This window comes from Ambystoma mexicanum, chromosome 6p, assembly GCF_040938575.1.
Source record: "Ambystoma mexicanum isolate Mex_15411 chromosome 6p, UKY_AmexF1_1, whole genome shotgun sequence".
Classification (NCBI taxonomy): domain Eukaryota; kingdom Metazoa; phylum Chordata; class Amphibia; order Caudata; family Ambystomatidae; genus Ambystoma; species Ambystoma mexicanum.
In genome coordinates, this window is record NC_090935.1 from 1,058,865,456 (window position 1) to 1,058,887,024 (window position 21,569).

At 46.1% G+C, this 21,569-nt stretch overlaps 1 protein-coding gene across 1 annotated transcript in view; it reads right to left on the reverse strand.

Moving 5' to 3' along the window:
- The window catches only part of LOC138510182 (kelch domain-containing protein 3-like), a 1,131,537-nt gene that overhangs the window by 312,544 nt on the left and 797,424 nt on the right, over nucleotides 1–21,569 (reverse strand). The window contains exon 15 of the mRNA XM_069625668.1: nucleotides 19,124–19,208. Within this exon, the coding sequence (XP_069481769.1) occupies nucleotides 19,124–19,208 (85 nt within the window). The remainder of the gene's footprint in view (nucleotides 1–19,123; nucleotides 19,209–21,569) is intronic.

Here is a 21,569-nt window from a genome sequence, read left to right on the forward strand (position 1 = left end):
TTTAGAATTAATGAGATGAAGAGAAGGGGGAGGCATGGGACAAAGAAGAAGGAACAGAAGGACTGATACCAAAGAGAAGGAGAAGAATGAGTGTGAAGCATTTAGAAGCAGGACTAGGACGAAGCAGAAAGACAAGGATTGGAATGAAGGAAAACTAGGATAAAGAGTGGGATGAAGGGAGAGTATTGAGATGAAATAGAAGCGATAGGAATGGACAAAGGTGAAGGAATTGGATGAAGAATAAGGAATGGGACAAAGGTGAACGATGGGATGAAGGAGAATAACTGTGATTAAGAAGGGTAAGGTCTGTGAGGAGGAAGAAGGAGAACGAGTGGAATGAAGCAGAAGGATTTACGCAAAGGCAGAAAGACCACAACTCAATAGGAGAAGGACTTGGATGATGGAAAAGGAGAAGGAATGTGACTTAGTAGAGGGACTCAGATGAAAGCGAAGGAGAAGGACTGCGGTGAAAGAAATGGAATGCGGCTAAAGAAAAAGCACTGGCACAAAAGTAGCGGAGAAGACTTAGGATGCATGGGAAGAGGAGAAAAAGCAAGACTGGGATGTAAGAGTAGAATTGGGAATAAGGAGAAGGAGAAGAACCCTGACAAAGAAGTAGGGCATGGATGAAGAAGAATAGCTGGAATGAAGGAGAAGATGAAAGACTGGCACAAAGGAGAAGAACTGTGACTCCGTAGTACAAGGAATCGGATGAAGGAGAAGGAGATAGACTTGGATCAAGGAGAATGATAAGGAATGGGATCGCAGAGTAGGGGAAGGGAGAAGACTGGGATGAAGGAGAAGGACTGGGATGAAGAAGGACAGGAATTCAGATAGAGGAGAACGAGGAAGACTGGGATAAAGGAGTAGAAGAAGAACTGGCAGGAAGACATTTGATATTGGAGAAGCAATGGGACCGAGATGAAGGAAAACAAGAAGAGCTAGAATAAAGGAGAAGAACTGAGATAAGGGAGAAGTTAAAGGACCGCAACAAAGTAGAAGAATTGGATGACTATGAAGGACTGGGATGTAGGAGGAAGGAGAATAGGAAGGACTTGGAAGAAGCGAAGGACTGAGAAGAGATGAACAGGGATTGGAACCAAGGAGGAAGAGTGTTGTGATGAAGGAGAAGGACTGATATGAAGGAGAAGAAGGAATGGGATGAAGCAGGATGAGAAGGACTGGGATATAGAAGGATACATGCTGTGATGAAGTTGAAGGACTGGGATGAAGAAAAAGAAAATAATTGGGATGAATAAAAAGGACTGGAGTGAAGAAGGTGATTGGAAAGGACTCAGATGAAGTAGAAGGTGTCTGACTGGGCTGAAGGAGATGGGCTAGTTTGTTGGAAGATGAGGAGTACTGGGACAAATGAGAATGAGAAGGACTGGGCTGAAGGAGAATGAGAAAGAAGAGGACTGGGGCAAAAGTGAAGATCTAAGACAAAAATGAAGAACTGGGATGATGGTCAATGGCAAACGAAAAGTGCTAGAACCAAAACGAAGAAGAAGGACTGGGAGAAGAAGACAGACTGGGAGCAAGCAGAAGGAGAATGAGTGGAAAGAAAAAGGGTTGAGACAAAGGGGAAGGAGGAGGACTCCCATGAGGAAAAAAGTAGTGGGATGAAGGAGAAAGCGATTGGAAAGAAGGAGAAAGAAGAACAAAACTTTGCCAAGAGGAAGTAGAATCACTGGCATGGACAAAGGCTGAGGAGAACAATTAATGGGATGAAGAAGAAGGAGAAACTCTGGGACAAAGGAGAAGACTGGATGTGCAAAGAAGAGGGACTTCAACTATGGAAAACACTTTCAACAAAGGAGCCAGAGAATAACTGGGACACAAGAGAAGGACTGAGATGGCAAAAACATTTTCGGACAAAGAAGAAGAAGCACTAGGGCAAAGAAGGTGAAGGACTGGGATGAAGGCGAAGGGAGAGACTGAGATGAAGGAGAAAGACTGAGATAAGTGATAAGGAGAAGGGTCTGGTGAAGCGGAAGGAGAAGGCTGGAACTAAGGACAGAGAGAATGACTGGGGCAAAGGAAAAGGACTAGAATGTTCAAAATGAGAAGGCCTGGGACGAAGGAGAATTCGGAGGATTGGGATGAAGGCCGAAGAAGACTGGGATGAAGGAGAAGTAGAAGAATGACTGGAATGAAGCAGATGGAAAAGAAGGACTGGGTTAAGGAGAATGAAGGCTGGGATAAAGCAGAAGGAGAATAAATGGGATGAGGGAGAAGGTAAATGGCTGGTACGAAAGAGAAGGAGTACCAGAAAGACAAGAGAGTGAAAACTGTGTCTTGGTGGAGTAAGGAATGTAGGGAAATCCCACCTTAGCATAGGGCAAGTCAGGCCTTACTCCACTGACATTTAAGAAATAAACCATTTTATTTTAGAAAAGTGAATCTGTTGTCTGTGTCTTACATCATGATGCATTCACACTGTTTTCCAGCAATCCTTTGTACTAGCTAATGATTCAACAAAGAGAGGATGGTCAGGAGAAGGACTCACTTCTCCTGACACACCTTGCACAGCGGTAAGGGCTGTCTTAGGATACTTTTTGGCAATAGTCCTCAAAAGCCTCTTCACTTCTTCTTAAGGGCGCCTGAGAACTTTCTTTACAGTTCCAGCAATTCTTCAGTGTTTTAAGATGTTATGAAGATTACCTACAGACAGCTGTTGTTGTCTAGTCTCCTCTTTAATCCTATTTGCATCATCACTGTGACAAGGGAGATTCCTCCCAAGGCATTCTTGGCTCTTGATTCTCTGGGTACCACAACTGTGACAAGGCAGATTACTCCAGAAGTTCTCTTGATTTTTTATTCTCTACATGTCACTACTGTGAAGAGGGAGATCACCCCAGCTGTTCTCTTGACTCTTGGTTCTCTGGGTATCACTACTGTAACAAGGGTGACTACTCCTGAGGTTCTCTTGACTCGTGGGTCTCTGGCTATAACTACTTTGATGAGGGAGGTTACTCCTGAGATTTGTTTGACTCTTTATTCTCTGGGTGTCACTACTGTGATGGGGGAGATTATTCCTGAGGTTCTCTTGACTTCCGATTCTCTGAGTGTCACTACTGTGAAGAGGGAGATCAATCCCGAGGTTCTCTTGACTCTTGGTTCTCTGGGTAGAACTACTGGTTGAAGGAAGTTACTCCTGAGGTTCTTTTGACTCTTTAATTCTCTGGGTGTCAGTACTGTGATGAGGGAGATTACTCCCAAGGTTCTCTTGACTCTCAAGCTGCCCAAATGCCTACCGGATCTCCCGCTGCTCCCATTACCTGTAGCGTGTCAGGACTGTTTTGCCAGTTCTTCCTGTGGTGATGGGCTGATTTGCCTTGCTTCAGTGTTTCCTGCTTCCTTCACTCCGCTCCCCAATTTGTCCTTCCAGCTCTGTAGAGACTACACAGCTCTGGTGCAGCTGCAGGACCACACGGTCCACGTCCTCGAGGTCACACCACTGCTGGGTTCTTTCCCACTCTTTCACTAGACAGGAGATTGGCTTCAATCGCAGTGCTCCGCCGACTGCTCCTGGATGTCCCAGCCACTGGGGATCAGCATTCTTGCAGCTATTGTAGGGGAGGAGTGGTCCAAAAGACCCTCCTTGCCTGCATCCCCTCCCCAGGTGAGGGCCATGGCTCATTGGGCGTCCCCTCAGACCACCCGGGCCCAGGTGTTGGAGGGTTCACCTGCTGAAGACATTGCCCACACGTATTGGATTTAGCTAGGCCCAGAAACCATTTTGTCTATCAAAGATGGTGTGAGCTCAGCGCACTGTAGCGCGGCCCCCACCCTTGGAGAGTTTCAATTATCCCTGTCGCTGCAGCACCCTGGCAGATCCGCTGTGAGCCCGTTCCCACGAACAAGACGGACATGAACTAGCATAAGATACTAACACTGTAACATTTCACCGCCCACAGTGTATCACTGCTCCCAGAGTGACCCGGTCAGCGAGGCCTGGGTGATGGGAAGATCTGTAGAATGGTCATCCGATGAAAGCAGAACAATACCCACATACGAATGTCAAAAACTACTTTTAATACGTGTATCCTTTCCATAAAACTACTTCTACTAAAGAAACCTGTAAAATTGTGTAATTATTGTAAGAAACGCATGTTTACATGACACCAGCAATGAAGGACCCACACCCCTGCAGGGATGTGCAAATGACAAAAGCATTCCGGGGGATTATTCTTTATATGTATCATTGAAAATCGTACACCCCGCGGTCCCGCGCCATAACTGAACTAATGCTGCTAGAGTACACGAGAAAACGAATGTAACCATACAGAGGGCTCATGTAAAGGATGTGCGAGAATGCACTCGTCACGCGTGTATGTCTAAGCCCCTTATATGCGACCACCGTCACATACTGTAGCGGGTCATTTTCTATGTACTCCACCAACCTCAATACTACCTCACTTACTGCAAATGTATATGCATATAACTAAATACTGTAATTGTTAAAACATAGTGTACAAATAAGGTGCTCAGACTAGATATAATTGAGACACCTCCAGCAAAGTGAAATGTATGTTTTCAAGTGATTCAAACAAATATTATAAAGTGTTCTAATGATTGTGATGTTTTCACCTCTAAAAGCTGGCAACACACGAGGAAGATACCTTTGTGAATATGTGCAAGGCCATTTCCCCTCCCACCCTGCGAAGACTGCCAAACATGAGAGCAGAGGCCCGCGCCGCGCTGCTCCACCTCCCCCAACCAGACTGGAGCCGCTTCAAAGATTTGTAGCCCCCTCTGCAGCACCCAAGGCTACGGCCCGCCGCCTGCATTATTTACAGTACAGCAGTAAACCTCTGCCTGAACACACACTTCCAAAGGCGCCCCCTCGTAAACCCCACAACCCACCCGATCATCTTAGACTTATGGCCCTGTGCAATCAGGACACCCAACACTGTGGCAACACACAGCGGCACATTTATAACCACATCTAACAAGACAGGGAGGCATGTATCGCCCGTCCCATGCCCTGAAGCTTAGCCCCTCAACCCATGGCCCCGGACAACAGGACACTGGTAACCTTGCCCTGACGAATGACCATCAGACCCCTCACAAGGTGCATTCCTCCTGTGTTGCATTAACCTGTAGAATAACCTATTGGAAGATTTACTAAAGAAGATAATATTGTAATGACTGAATGACTGCGGTGTGCATGGCCTAGGGCAAATAAGTCAGGAAAAGACATTCATCTCTGACACTGGCCGCAAGGGCACAACAACACCGCCCGGATGAACTCAGCCAACCTGCCAGGCCCAGCCCAACCCACGAGGCTGACCAGTGACGTCTTCCAGCCAAAGCTAACCGCATCGCAGCAGCACCTATAGTTAGTCATCGCCACCCAATCCCATCGAACTTGTGCCCCCTAAAGTATGTAGGTTCTTATGACGTTTTTTGTAAATATATACGCCTGTCTTTGCTATTAGCAGACAGAGCGCTCTCGGAGTTTGCAGAGTTCTTTGCATGCCCTATTCTGATTGATAAACTCCCATTTAAGCTCACCCGCACTCTGTCTTGGCTTTATTCCCGATTTGGGAGAGTCCTTCATTGTCTCTCATTGCGGGGAGGATCGTGCTGGTTGGGGACGCTTGCCTTCAGTGGTGACCCCGAAAGCGTGATCATTACTATTATTATTTTTTCCTGACATAACATTACCGCCCCCTTTTGGCACGAGAATCTCCGGTCGAAAAGGGATACGCACGGTGAGCCGGCTCCGGGAGGCTGCCCGCCAACGGCGACCGGTACACTAAGAAGTGCGCACTCAAAAGAGAGAGGGTACGGGATCCCAGTTGAAAAATCCCCTTTGAGTACCGCTCGCCGGAGCCGGGGCTGACTGTTGAGCGAACGGCAACACTGCCTGGACGGAGCCAGTTTCGGAGACTATCGGTTCAAGACGGGCACGTGAGCATTGAGTGCGAGCGATCGTAAAGGGAGTGGGGGAAGAAGTATAGGACAGAGAACGAAGAGGGGTAGAAAAGGGGGTACGCAGATCTACTAAGGATCATCCTAAAATTTCTTTGCTTTTTCTTTGCATATGGCCATTAGGAATAAGAGGTGAATAAGAGATAAAAGTGACGGGAACCTAGCTCCGAAAGGGGGTGGAAGGTGGCGCCGCATAGTGCTATCTTGACTAGTACTGGGAATATATGAAGAAGTGGATTATAAGATAAAAGTGTCTGGCAAAGGGGGACACAGAGAATATATTACTGACTGCTATTTCTTCCTTCTTTTCTTTTCTTTAGGGTTGGGGGGGGGGAATAAAAGTGAGACCCATACAAAACGTTAGGGAGAAAGTAAAAGAGAGAGAGAGTCCTACTAGAAGGGGGAAGAGGAGACCAACATATATATATATATATATATATAGGCCCATCCATATATCTGTATAAGACGGACAGGGACAGCCGGCTAGGGAGGAAAGGGAGGGCAGCTTGAATTGTGAATAGAGTGTTAGAGAGAGGTGTGTGTACCTCGTATGAGTCAGAAGACAATTTGATGCTGTGTGTGTGTAAAATGGCTATAAATGTATAGTAATTGAATGGTCATGGTAAGTGTGGCCGGATAAAGCTTCTTGAAGGAAAAAATGACAAGGTGAAGTGAGTGTGTACCTTTTTGATTTCCGGGTTAATATTGTCAAAATCACTGATGATTTGCTCTTGTATGTGCCCCCCCCCCCAAAGAGAATAGAATAGAGACTGTGTACAGCCAGTTTTGTATTGCGCAGGCAGGGGGAAGAGCACAAAGGAGCCCATTATTGAATGTGAAGTAGAAGACGAAACCCATATTGGTAATAGGTTTACATTGTAATTGTGGACACACAGAGACACACAAGTACTAGGAAAACTCAGAGATGTGGGCCGAAACACCCTTATCACATATTTGTAAGAACCTACCAGGGTACGCGGAGAGAATTAAGAAATATCATGACCAATGGATAACAGAGCTGAAGGGAGAGGGGTTACCCCAGATATGGCCCGAGGGGGGGTCATTTGATAAAAGTGTTCTGGACATAGTGGCCACATGCATTTGTTTGAAATACAAGGGGAAGCAGCTGCACAACAGGAGGGAAATATTAGATCTCTGGAGGTTATTTGAAGAGATACCACCGCCTAAAGCACCAGCATTAAATCCTGACCTCCCGTCCACCACTGACAATCCACTGATGATACAGAAAGATGTTAGAGAATCGTCAAATGTAGCGCCACCAATAGAGGTAATAAGCTTGTACCCGATATTAAACAAGCCTGTGCCCGCAGAAGGGTACAGTGACCCCACCTATGTGCCTCCCCCGACAACTACTACACCCCACCGGCCCACGGCACCCCCGCCATATGAAAGTACAAGGGAGCGAGCCCAGGCAAGTACACAAAGGGTGGACATAGAAAAGCTAACAGATGATTTACAATCCAGACTCTCAATACCGAAAGATGAGCTCTCAAGGATAAAAGACATATGTGAACAAACAGCACTTAATGCAGCAAGATCAGGGCGCACGTCTAAAGCGCCCAGTGAGAATAGAACACTCGAAGACGGGTGGAAAAAGGGGGAGATACTGTTCAGAATTGAGGAAGAACCGACACGAATAATCGAAGTAGGGACACGAGAGGGAGGTATTGATAATGAAGAAAGGCCTATAGGGGACAGAGAGGAACTACTATGTGATATAAAGGATGATTTAGAAGAAAGCGACAGGTTGAGCATGGCAATGGGAGGGGGAAGTGAAGGGGTGGATGGTACATGTTCAATGAGAACACTAGATGATGAGCGGACGGGGCGATTAAGGAACAGGGTGGGGAAAATGGCATCACTGGGAACATCAGCAGCCAAAACGGGTCCAGATGCAACGACAAAAGGAAGGCTACAGCTCCCATTGATACATAGGGGAGGAGGGAAGCCGAATTATATCCCATGGGCTCAGATGGATAAAGCCAATTTATTAAATGTATTGCCCCGTTATCGGGAGGGGCAAGTAAGTGGATATACGCCTTTGAGAAACACTCTGCCGGGGTACCCCTAGCAATAGGAGATGAGAAGAGCTTGCTCGTATCAGCAGTGGGGGATCAGGCTGAGAGAGTATGGGTTAAGGCTGGCTTCCCGGGAGTAACATTAGACTGCGACCGCCATGACGGAGCCTCCTTCAACACAGTGCGTGCGAGGGTGTGGGATGCCTTGCGAGAAACGTTTCCAGATACGCCAGACTTACAGTCAGTAATGCAGTGTACAATGAATGACGGGGAGGAGGCTATGGATTACATTTTTCGGGTCCAAGAGATGTGGAGAGCAGAAACGGGCACGCCCTGGTATCAATCGACATCTTTATTTTACTTCATTATAAAAAGAGGGCTCCCAAAAGAGGTGCAAAAGGCGCTTGACAAAATAGCGGGCATTGAAGCGAAGGGATGGCCTGAGATTCAGAGCATAATAGTGCACCATTGTAAGCGAATAAAGGAAAGGGAGAAGGAGGTGGCACAGAGGAGATTGGCAGACGAGGCAAAACTAGTACAAAGTTGGTGAAGGTCGCAGCGGCTGTAGCCGCACTCCCCCACAGCAGGGAGGGAGATGAGGAGGAGGAGGGTCTGATAGCCATACAAGGAAGGATGGCAACTAGTTGGGCTGGAGCAGGACAGCGGCAGTGGAATGATCAGGAGACAGGCGGAGGGTCGCAGTGGCAGGAGTGGGCCCCTCATGGAGGACGAGGTGGGTACAGGGGCCGAAGGGGTGGACCGGGGTACGGGGGAATGGGAGGAAATGGATGGCAGGGCCCTAGAGGTGTCCAAGGGAGTTGCTGGAACTGTGGAAGATGGGGGCATTACTCTAGGGAGTGCAGAGCCAGACCCAACAACGGGTTCCAAGAGGTAGAACAGTATGGCCATCCCCACCCGGGGAGCCCATATGGTCTTCCAATGGGACAACAACAACCGAGAAACCCAGGCCAAGGTAATAATAAGCAACAACAGGGGCACCAGTATAGAACACAGAACCACCCACAAAACAATGACAATATGCAGTACACGCCAGGCAACCCTTTTGCGACAACAGCCAACGGGGCCCCCGCACCAGCACCCTATAGCCGAGTATCAGTGGTTTCAGGGAGTGTCTTCAATCAAGGGGGGGCGATGAGACACCCCGCATAGGACAGCCCACAGAGAACACTTGCGTGTCCAGTTCTATCTACCACCTACGATGCAGCAGAGGAACCATTGGTAGGGGCGCAGATAGGAGACAAGCAGTTCATATTCATGGTGGATTCGGGAGCGGAGAAATCATGTATCCGGGAGGGCCGGTTCCCGTTATCTAACAGGAAGTTAGAGACGCAGGGGTTCTCTGGGGCTGTAATTGAAGTTCCTTACACAGAAGCATTGGATGTAACAGTGACTGTAAATTAACTGTAATTTAAGACTGTAAAGACACCCTTACTGTATTATGAACACTCACCGATAAATTTATTGGGGAGGGATCTCCTGAGTAAACTTAACATGACCATATCATTTACCGAGAGAGGAATAGTGTGTTCAACACCCGGAATGTGCCCCTTGCGTGCACTGTTGGTAGTACAAGCCTACACAACTACACAAGAAGTACGAGGGTTGCCGGAAAATGAGGAAATGTTTATTGAAGGGCTAAAGACATTAGCCCTCATAATTCCAGAGCTGAGAAGAATGGACTGGAGGATTCCAGCGGAGTTCCTCTTCCGCCCCATAGTGTACCCCGACACAGCACCAGGATCAGTGGTATCATTAGACGTGCACGCTGTACAGGTATCAGCGAAAAGGATTGCTGTGATTGGAGTAGATAGGGAAGGATGTGAGTGGCGTACAGTGCTGTGTACAAATGCCAACATCGCCCTAAGAGAGATAACAGATGAGGATCTCTTTTCAGATGCAGAAGGGAATGGTGAAATAGTAATGGAAATAGCGATGCCCTGTGACATTTTGATTCAAGCCAGGGAAATCCCCGTTCAACTGATGGCAGTGGTGGGAGCACCGCCGTCATTTTTTGATGACGACATGAGGCTCGTACCAAATAATTTGTGGACAACAGGCCCCCATGATGTAGGGCTGTTGCATGGAGTACAACCTGTGGTAATAAAACTAAAGCAAGGAGCAATTTTACCTCGAGTGAAACAGTATCCATTGTCCCGTGAAGCTGAAGAAGGGATAAAAGAGACAATAAATGCACTACTAGCACAAGGGATAATAGTGCCTTCAAACTCCCCATGCAACACATGTATTTATCCAATCAAAAAAGCAAAGGGAGGGTCTTGGAGGATGATACAGGATTTACGCCCCCTAAATGATGTAATCCAGAAAGAGTTCCCTTTGGTCCCGAACCCTGCATCAATATTATGCAGCATCCCAAAAGCGGCATCACACTTCACAGTGGTAGACTTGAAAAACGCATTTTTCTCAATCCCCCTGGCCGAAGAGAGTAGATACCTGACAGCATTTACACTGGGGGAAAGAGATATGAACACTGCAGATTACCACAGGGATACTGTGAGAGCCCAAGCATATTCAACCGCATATTGCATGAAGACTTGGGAAACCTATCAGTTGAGAGTACGATCATACAGTATGTAGACGATTTATTAGTGTGTGCACAAGACGAAGAAACATGTAGAAAGGATTCAACAACGCTCCTGACTCTATTGGCCAACAAGGGGCACAAGGTAGATAAGGAGAAGTTAAGTACTGCCTGACAGAGGTCTTATACTTAGGACAGCTGATATCAAAAGATGGAAAAAGAATAATCCCCGACAGGGTAGAAGCGATAAGATCTGTAGGAGAACCCACAACAGTGAAAGACATGCAGAAATTCTTGGGAATGTGCAACTATTGCCGAGCATGGATATTAGACTATGCAGCATACACGAGACCCCTACTACAAGCACTCAAAGAAGCACAACAGGAGAATAAAAAAATCGAATGGTCAGAAGAAATGAGCGCGTCATTCCAATCATTAAAAGAGTTAATTTCAAGCGCTCCAGTGCTAGCAAATCCTGATTATGGACGCAAATTTTACCTATTCTCACACTGCAAGGGAACACTCATGACAGCTGTTCTGACACAAAAGACGTCCCTAGGACACAAGCCTTTGGCTTACTATAGTGGTACTTTAGATGCCGTGATGCAAGGTCATTTCGCGTGCGAGCAATCACTCGCTGCAGCTGCGTTCGCGATTGAGAAAAGTGCCACAATAGTAATGGGTTGCCCTGTGACATTGTTTGTGGAACACTCATTATTTGCAATACTTGAGAGGTCAAAAAGCACACTGACAACACAGCGGGCAACAGCCTATGAGATCATATTGTCTAGCGCCAATATTCATGTGGTGAGATGCAAGACAGTGAACCCCGCAACATTCATTACAGAAGCATGCACACTAGAGGACATGCAGGACCACGATTGTGCAACTTATACAGGAGAACGAGGGGAGGACACAGTGGTGTGTGAGAACGCTCTAAGCGAGGGGGAAGTGTACTTCGTGGATGGGTCTGCATCCATTGATGTGGGCACGGGAGAAAAACATGTTGGTATGGCAGTGGTGAGGTTAGAAGACGGTGAGTATGAAACACTAGTGCAGTACCGCCTCCCATCACACTACTCCGCACAAGCAGCAGAACTGATTGCGCTCATAGAAGCACTACATGCAGCAAAGGGTTGCGCAGTGACAATATATGCAGACTCAGCCTACATGACAACGACAGTAAATGGAGGTCTAGCAAGATGGGGGCAGAGGGGATTCCGATGGGCAGATGGAACGCCAGTACAACATGCAGAATTACTGAAAGAGTTAATTGAGGCCCTCCAAAATCCTACTGCAGTAGAAATAGTGAAGTGCCAAGCACATACATCCAACACAGACGTTGTGTCTTTGGGAAACGCGGCAGCGGACGCTGCCGCCAAGGAGGCTTCCTATTTTCAGAAATATGAAACAGGTGAGTACATGCTGCAGCACAAGACAAACGAAGAGCTCCCAGAAGGCTACAACATGATGCCTGTATCACAAATACTAGAATTACAGGAAGGAGCTAGTGCAGACGAAAAATTGATGTGGACAAAACGAGGGTGCAGCAAGTCAGCAACAGACTTACTGTGGCGACAAAACAACTCAGGGAAAGTGGTTATGCCAATAAAGTTATTGGAAATTGCGTTTCAACAACTACACTTCCCTGCACACAATACCAAACAGCACATTGCAGCAGAAATACAGGAAGAATGGTTTGTGCCCTGTCTCCAGGAGCACGTATCTCGATTAGCGATGGAATGCACAACATGTCAAATATACAATTCAGGAATGACATTACGCACGCTCCGGGGAACAATTCCAAAACCCATTGGCCCATTCAGAGAGCTACATATTGATTACGCCGACATGGGGGAAAGGTGTAATGGCGCACGGTACATGATTGTGGTTGTATGCCCATTCTCAAGGTGGGTGGAAGCAGGACCATGTGCACGACCTGATGCCAAAAGCGCTGCAAAGTTCCTAGTGAGGGAAGTGTTCCCGCGCTGGGGAATTTGTGACGTGATTCGCTCAGATAATGGCACTCATTTTGTAAATGAACTTTTCAAGGAAGTCACTACATTATTGGGAATAAAACACAAGTTGTGTTCGATTTATCATCCTCAAAGTAATGGCGTAGTGGAAAAGATGAACGGACTGTTAAAGGGCAGGTTATCAAAACTATGCTTTTCATTGAAAAAGAATTGGATTTACTGTCTGCCCCTTCCGCTATTCGAGCTGAGGAATCAGCCAAGCAAAGACCACAATTTGTCCCCGCACGAGATCGTGACTGGGAGGCGAATGTGCACAGCACACTCTCCACTGCGCGAACACTCAGATGCACACAGAAGCGCCGCGATATTGGGAGATGAGTTCACAGACTATTTGAAGAAATTGACAAGGGCAGCGCGCGCAATATCGAAGCAGCTCTCTCCACCCTTCACTAGAGAGGAGGGAAACATAACAGGGTCTGTTACGGAGCCTGAGCAACAGCTACAGCTGATGCCGGGCGAATTGATTTATGTCAGGAGTTTTGTGCGTCAATGGAATGCTCCACGGTTCCATGGCCCATACGAGGTAGTGTTCTGCACGCCCACGGCAGTAAAAGTAAGGGGCCTGAAGTACTGGGTACACTTGACAGATGTACGAAAAGCATATAGTAATATGCAAGAGGAGGTAGATGAGGGGGCACAGACAACAGCAAACGATGCAACTGAACAGAATGTCTGAATATGAACTTGTGTATGTGTGTCAGTAATGAACCTGAATGGGAAAATGACTGATAAAGTATACCTGCATTGTTTTTGAAATGTTACTGGAAAAAAAAAAAAAACGTTTTTTTCTTTTTTGGAGTTATATGTAATTAATGAGGTGATCAAATTGTGTCGTGTTTACACCCTTGTCTGTGAATACCCTTCCCTGCATCCCTACCCGCTTCCATTCCCCGTCAATATATATTGCCACTGATAGTGCCAACAAAATGTTTACATGCATGCACTTAATGCACTTTTATATCTCGAACAGGAACTACCATGGCATCTAACGGGCAGCCTGCAACGGATAGAATTAGTAGAATGAGAGAATTACTAAATGAGAGATGCAGATATTCGTATGAGTGTGGATTATCTGTGTGCATTATGTTGTTTTTTATAATAATGTTTGGCCTGGTTACGTATTGGTTTGTAGCGTTCATCTCTATCGAGATGAACGAGGGGGGAGGGATTAACAGCACTGGGATTAACAGTACTACTGGGACCAATGTAACTGCAAGTGTCAATACGAGGGAAGGTGATTTTCTGGTATGGGAGGGAACTAAACTTGTATGGGGTCACTATACTACACCATCCAATGCTGTCATGATAAAAATCGAAGAGCCACAGGGTGAAATGCAAAATAACACAGTATCCCCACCAAAGATATCTAATTACAATGCTCACAGTCTGAACGACCGAAACCCCTCCGCCATATCCTGGTTGTATAACACCCCTACCAGCCAACCTGCCCCCATAGCTATAGACACATTGTCAACTAATAGGATGGAAGAAAATGGAAGGATGAAAGAAACATACGAAATATTACATGATGATTGGGTGAAGGGGGGTGGGAATGAGAAAGGGGGGTCTATTTTGTCCCTCGCCCAGGAGGCTGGGAAGTACATGAGGAACAAGAATAACAGACGGAAAAGGGAAGCCAGGAGGAGGAAGTATGATGAGTACTATGGGTTAGGACTAGACAAAATGGAAGACCCACGACACCCCCACCAGACAAATAAGTGGTATGCAGATATGAGTGCCACAGCGAAACAAACAACAAATGAGAGCTGTTATGTCTGCTCCCTCATTCCTCATGCTTCAGGTACACCCAAAGTATTGCTACCCAAAGAGTTGCCAATTATAGATGCCCAATGTCTCCTTCATCTCACGTTATGCAGGATTAAGAGCACCTTCCAGGCACATGAAGTTACTTTTAGAATGCTGCAGAAAGAGAAAACCTGCTATGCAAGGACGGCAGGGGTGGTATGTCTGGAAGAACCATTTTTTGCAATACAAGGGACACTTTTTTCGGACAACAAGTGGAAGGATGAAGAAGTAATGTGCAAAGCTGAAGCACTGAGAGGTGTGGCACCAGAGAAATTGCAGTGGATAGAAGAAACATGCACACCAGTATGGAAGGAACGCATTTCAAAACTAACCTGGGTAACCGCCATTGAAAAACCCTTCAAACTACAGAACGAAATAGACTATGAACTATGTTTCAAAGGAGAGGGGAAAACCTCCATGGGAACAAACAAGAACTGTAACAAAACCCTCACCATCCCAGATCTGAGAAAAGGGACAGCGGCCCTGATGGACACGTACTGGGTATGCGGCAACCAGGCATACCTGCACCTTCCCCCGTCATGGAGTGGCAGCTGCTCAATGGCCACTCTGCACTCAGCCCTAATAGTAATACCAGAAAGCCACATCGATGGGAGCAAAAAGACACAGGACACATACAACAGAATGCAGGCCAGCCGACTGCGGGGTCACAAATGTATGTCCTGTCTTCCGGAAGCAAAGGAGAGGTGCTGACTCGCAACCGACGAGCATCAAACTACATATCAAAGGCATCATCAGAACTGTTGGCTCAGATCCCAGACAGATATCGATTATTCAGCTCAGCAGAAACATTCTTTGCCTCACTCATCTCAAGTGTCCAAGCAAGAGCAAACGCAAAATGGCTCCTGATAACACGTTGGGAACTGATTCAGCTCGCCAATGACACTGAAGAAGGGTTCAACGTAATAAAAGTGGAACTAAGGGCTTTACGGCTGATGACAATGCAAAACAGGTATGTCCTGGACCTGTTGACGGCGATGGATGCAGGTGTTTGCCGAAAAATTGGAAGTGCCTGTTGCACTTTCGTACCTTCCGAAGACGCAGAAAACGGCTCCCTGTCCCATGTGATCGAAGCAGTCCACAACCTGGGAGAAAAAATGAAAATGGAAGGTGGAGCAGAAGACAGTACATGGTTCGATAACATCTTCTCCTGGGTCCCCTCATGGCTTGGAACAACTGTGAAATTTTTGATGCCAGGTGTGGTGTTCCTCCTTTTAATCTTTTGCCTGTGCCAGGTGGGTCTTCGATGTTGTGCTAACGCAGTACCTAATGGTGCAATGATGATGGTGACAATGGGCAACACCCGGGGGACAATGCAAACTATGCAGGAAGTGCAGGTACAAACTGGAACTGATGACGCACCAAGATATCAACTGGTGCCTAGGTATCATGACAAGGATATCATAGATAAAGCATGGCACACCACCATTAGGGAGCCCCGTGTATTAGAATGGTACCAGGAGGTGTGGGTAGATTTGGCGGGAGATGGCGGATGTATATACCTGACTTGTACCCCAGATGAATATGCCAGAAGAGGGGAGAGCTTACGGGGGGTGTACAGAGCATGGATGCCCATAAAAGGCACACGTGCATGGGATGAGGCAGTAATGGACGAAGCAGAATGTAGAAGGTTGGAGGACTTAAAGTATTTGTTACTTAAGTAACGAAAGGGGGGAAATGTAGGGGAGGAGTGGTCCAAAAGACCCTCCTTGCCTGCATCCCCTCCCCAGGTGAGGGCCATGGCTCATTGGGCGTCCCCTCAGACCACCCGGGCCCAGGTGGTGGAGGGTTCACCTGCTGAAGACATTGCCCACACGTATTGGATTTAGCTAGGCCCAGAAACCATTTTGTCTATCAAAGATGGTGTGAGCTCAGCGCACTGTAGCGCGGCCCCCACCCTTGGAGAGTTTCAATTATCCCTGTCGCCGCAGCACCCTGGCAGATCCGCTGTGAGCCCATTCCCACGAACAAGACGGACATGAACTAGCATAAGATACTAACACTGTAACATTTCACCGCCCACAGTGTATCAGTGTATCACTGCTCCCGAGGCCTGGGTGATGGGAAGATCTGTAGAGTGGTCATCCGATGAAAGCAGAAAAATACCCAAATACGAATGTCAAAAACTACTTTTAATACGTGTATCCTTTCCATAAAACTACTTCTACTAAAGAAACCTGTAAAATTGTGTAATTATTGTAAGAAACGCATGTTTACATGACACCAGCAATGAAGGACCCACACCCCTGCAATGGTGTGCAAATGACAAAAGCATTCCGGGGGATTATTCGTTATATGTATCATTGAAAATCGTACACCCCGCGGTCCCGCGCCATAACTGAACTAATGCTGCTAGAGTACACGAGAAAACGAATGTAACCATACAGAGGGCTCATGTAAAGGATGTGCGAGAATGCACTCGTCACGCGTGTATGTCTAAGCCCCTTATATGCCACCACCGTCACATACTGTAGCGGGTCATTTTCTATGTACTCCACCAACCTCACTTACTGCAAATGTATATGCAAATAACTAAATACTGTAATTGTTAAAACATAGTATACAAATAAGGTGCTCAGACTAGATATAATTGAGACACCTCCAGCAAAGTGAAATGTATGTTTTCAAGTGATTCAAACAAATATTATAAAGTGTTCTAATGATTGTGATGTTTTCACCTCTAAAAGCCGGCAACGCACGAGGAAGATACCTTTGTGAATATGTGCAAGGCCATTTCCCCTCCCACCCTGCGAAGACTGCCAAACATGAGAGCAGAGGCCCGCGCCGCGCTGCTCCACCTCCCCCAACCAGACTGGAGCCGCTTCAAAGATTTGTAGCCCCCTCTGCAGCACCCAAGGCTACGGCCCGCCACCTGCATTATTTACAGTACAGCAGTAAACCTCTGCCTGAACACACACTTCCAAAGGCGCCCCCTCGTAAACCCCACAACCCACCCGATCATCTTAGACTTATGGCCCTGTGCAATCAGGACACCCAACACTGTGGCAACACACAGCGGCACATTTATAACCACATCTAACAAGACAGGGAGGCATGTACCGCCCGTCCCATGCCCTGAAGCTTAGCCCCTCAACCCATGGCCCCGGTCAACAGGACACTGGTAACCTTGCCCTGACGAATGACCATCAGACCCCTCACAAGGTGCATTCCTCCTGTGTTGCATTAACCTGTAGAATAACCTATTGGAAGATTTACTAAAGAAGATAATATTGTAATGACTGAATGACTGCGGTGTGCATGGCCTAGGGCAAATAAGTCAGGAAAAGACATTCATCTCTGACACTGGCCACGAGGGCACAACAACACCGCCCGGATGAACTCAGCCAACCTGCCAGGCCCAGCCCAACCCACGAGGCTGACCAGTGACGTCTTCCAGCCAAAGCCAACCGCATCGCAGCAGCACCTATAGTTAGTCATCGCCACCCAATCCCATCAAACTTGTGCCCCCTATAGTATGTAGGTTCTTATGACGTTTTTTGTAAATATATACGCCTGTCTTTGCTATTGTCAGACAGAGCGCTCTCGGAGTTTGCAGAGTTCTTTGCATGCCCTATTCTGATTGATAAACTCCCATTTAAGCTCACCCGCACTCTGTCTTGGCTTTATTCCCGATTTGGGAGAGTCCTTCATTGTCTCTCATTGCGGGGAGGATCGTGCTGGTTGGGGACGCTTGCCTTCACTATGCATTCCCAGGTTCAAACTTCCCGGGCTGGCTGGCTTTTCACAGGGTGTGCTATCTTTTCCCAGTCCTTTCTCGCTCTTTATTTCCTGTGGGTGGATCCTCCCAGCATAAAGTCAAAGTCCTTCTTTACTGTTGTTGAGGTAATCTTTATGCCTCCTTGGGGCCAACTCTTCTCAAAACTATGGTAAAGCAACTTGTTATGACTCAGTACATCACTGTGGCTCTTCTTCGTCTGGGTCATATTAATTTGCGGATGAAAAACAGAAGTGAGATTACCATAACAGACAAATAGTGTTAACAGGGATTTCTGACAGGGACTTGGTCCCAAGGGAAAATGGGTTAGCGAGTTCCTTCTCAGAACAGGAGTCCTTATACCCATGAGGGGAGTCTCTCCCTGTGAGGTCCCGCTTTCCACCACCCCTAGGGGGGGCTATTTGTTAGCTGCCTCCCCTCCCAAGCCTCACAGGGAAGGGCTACCCCTGGGGAGAAGCGACGTGATCCAATGAATCATCACAAAGGACATAAAAATACTAATCTGTGATGTAGCTGATGCATGACTGTAAAATTGCTAGAAAATATCCTGCTTCTCAAATCCTTTGTTTTCTTTACTTTCTGTAGCATTGTCTTGGCCCCAAGGTGGTACTAAACCTCCGCCATAGGTGCCACAACCAAAAACAGTACAAACAAGGTTTCTCTAACAAGAAAACCGAAAGTTATGTTTCCATAACAAAAATAAACACCACAACTAAAGGTGTTCCAAACAAGCAATTCATCTGAATCCGTCTAAGCGTTCTACTGAACTAAAACTCCCAAACGTTTCAAACTGTATAGTCCTACCTCACTTTAGCACAGCCATACTAAGTCACAAAGGAAGCTCTTAATTCCTGTCATCAAGACTGTCTGAAAGGTGCGATTGAATGTTAAGGATACTATGACCATTAAATATTGTGAACTGAATTCGCTATACAAAAAATACATAGAACAGTCAAATACTGAGTGACATTAAGTTTTAACATCTTACTTGCATCAGAGGTGGGGAATCTATTCCTGGCATAGGTGATTCTGTCAATTCATATTTTACTTTAGGAACTTTTGTTGGTGTGAACCTAAAGAAATGAAAGAAATATTAATGGAAGCAACATTTAGGTAAAAATAACTCAAGTAAAATAAAATGTGTATGTATAGAAATACATATAAGTAGGAAGGGAGGAATCACACTCATGTTTCATGATACAGTTTAGTAGAGCAGGCAATGGCCTACGCACAACCGGTATCTCACAAGGGTGGACACGCATAACATACTGGGCACAATGTAGAGGAACATTCTTGCCTATCACATATTGAACAATGATGACCCTTTCTTTTTAGCATAGAACACAAGCAATATGGCACAATATGTGTGCTGCTTAATTGGTTACTACGTTTTATTTCATTGATAACCTCTATTTTTCTGGTGCGCATTTTTGGTATTTTCTGATGGAGCATAATTCGTCACCAGGGAAAAATGGGATAATAATCCCCTTGCAAACTAGAGTCATTCTATCATTCTATCAGTTGTTACATAATCCAAGGGGAAAATGTCCAAATGTTTATTTAGAAATATAAAGGGGCTCACTTTCGTTGAGCTGCGATGTAAATAAAATGCATAAAAGTCCAGCGTATTTAATTTATGTTACAGCTCATTTTTAACCATTTGCATAGCAGAGTGGAGAATGCGGATCGTAATTTACGTGGGACTCCGATATGAGCTCCAAAGTTACTTTACTAATAGAGGCCCAACTAGACCACTACAAAGCAAGTGAACTTCTAAGAGAATGGGTTGAGACTGAGTTGTACAGTCCTAGTGATATTCATGCTAGAGGGTCAGCATTCTTATACACCAGTTCCGCTGGGGAACACATTTAAAAAAAAAAGTAGCAAGCGCTCCTCTCCAGAATGAACATGGCACGATAACCTGTTCTGAGGTGAGAGTTTGCAGCACACGCTTTTTGCTCACTGTACCTTTCACAGATGGGAAATATCCATTTGCACATCAGTCTTTGTTCTGCCCACATGGGCAGTCCAGCACCGAAATACTATGGCAATTCCTCTCTGAACAAGAGTACCAAAAGCAACCCCATACACGTGTTTCAGCCTTGTTGGGCCTCATCAGTGAGGTGAAGCTGTGCCTCTCTGAGCACAGTGAGCAGGGAGTCCACGTCTGGTTGCCCCCAGGTAACTCAGGGTGACCAACCACAGTCAGCCACTAAAATGGCAGATGGGTGCAAACTGAGCCAGAGTTCAATTGGGCTCTGTGATGAATCCAGGGAATTCGTCCCCTTGCCCCAAGTAAAGCCACCATCTTTGGGACTACGGAGGTGAGCCCACTATACGTAACACCCCCTTAGGGACAGATAAAGCAGTATCCTACTGGGGGTGATCCCCTCTTAGAGGACCGGACATCTCTTAACAGGTATATGTTTTATCCTCCCTTGTCCCAGCTAGCCAAACGGTTTAATGGCTATATGGGAGTTACATCAGACAAATATAGAAATAGTCATGAAGGGGGAACTGGTGTGGTTTCTGACCTGTTATTATTGCCCTTATTGTGTAAAATGGAGAACCAATGGCATGATGTCTCTCTTGCAAAACACGAGAGGAGATGGCTGGTTGGTTTAGAATTAATCGTAACTTCTGGCATTGCTCTGGGCAACCCTCCAGGCCATCAGTATTAACCTGCCAAGCCATTAGAGAAGGGGAAAGACCATTTTTATTTTTTTGTTTTTGTTTTATTGGTTAAGTATAGTTAAACCTTTAACATTACATCCTTATTCCTTTAGTTTAAACAATGTTCCTTTGTTAAAACTTTGTTAAAACTTCCCTAGATCCAATTGTCATCAGGCATTAATTGTCCCGTCATTGACTTAATTTCTACTTTATCTTATGATCCACAGCCTCATTTATTCAAGATATGGGCAATCAAAGTAATTCAGTACTTGAGTATCTAGGGCTTCTCGTAGCGTTCTCTTACAGATCAGATTCTTATTCCTCTTGGTTCAAGTTTAACATCTCAACAAATTTCAATGCATCTAGAGTTTTGCCAATTTTTTCCGCAGTGAGGATTCTTTCCCAATAATTTTCTTCAGTCTCCTCGGTGATATTTATTGTGTAACTTCCCATATAGATCTCTCTTTTGCATTTTAAAGCTGGGCAGGTTAACATAACATGTCTAATCGTTTCCAGTTGGTCCTTCCGTTTGCAGAACCGACAGTATGCAGCTGTTCTGTCAATTTGTCTTCTTTTCCATTTCACTTCTCTGCTATTCCAAATATTAAGTCTGCAACGCAGCAGCAAATCCCGGTAGCGTTCAATTGGAAATTTCAACAGATATGGCGGTAGGATATTCAAGCCTTTTTTTTCCCAGATGATGTTATAGCATAGATTTCTTCTCAGTCTTTGTTCCTGGGTTTCCTCCCAATCCTTTTCCC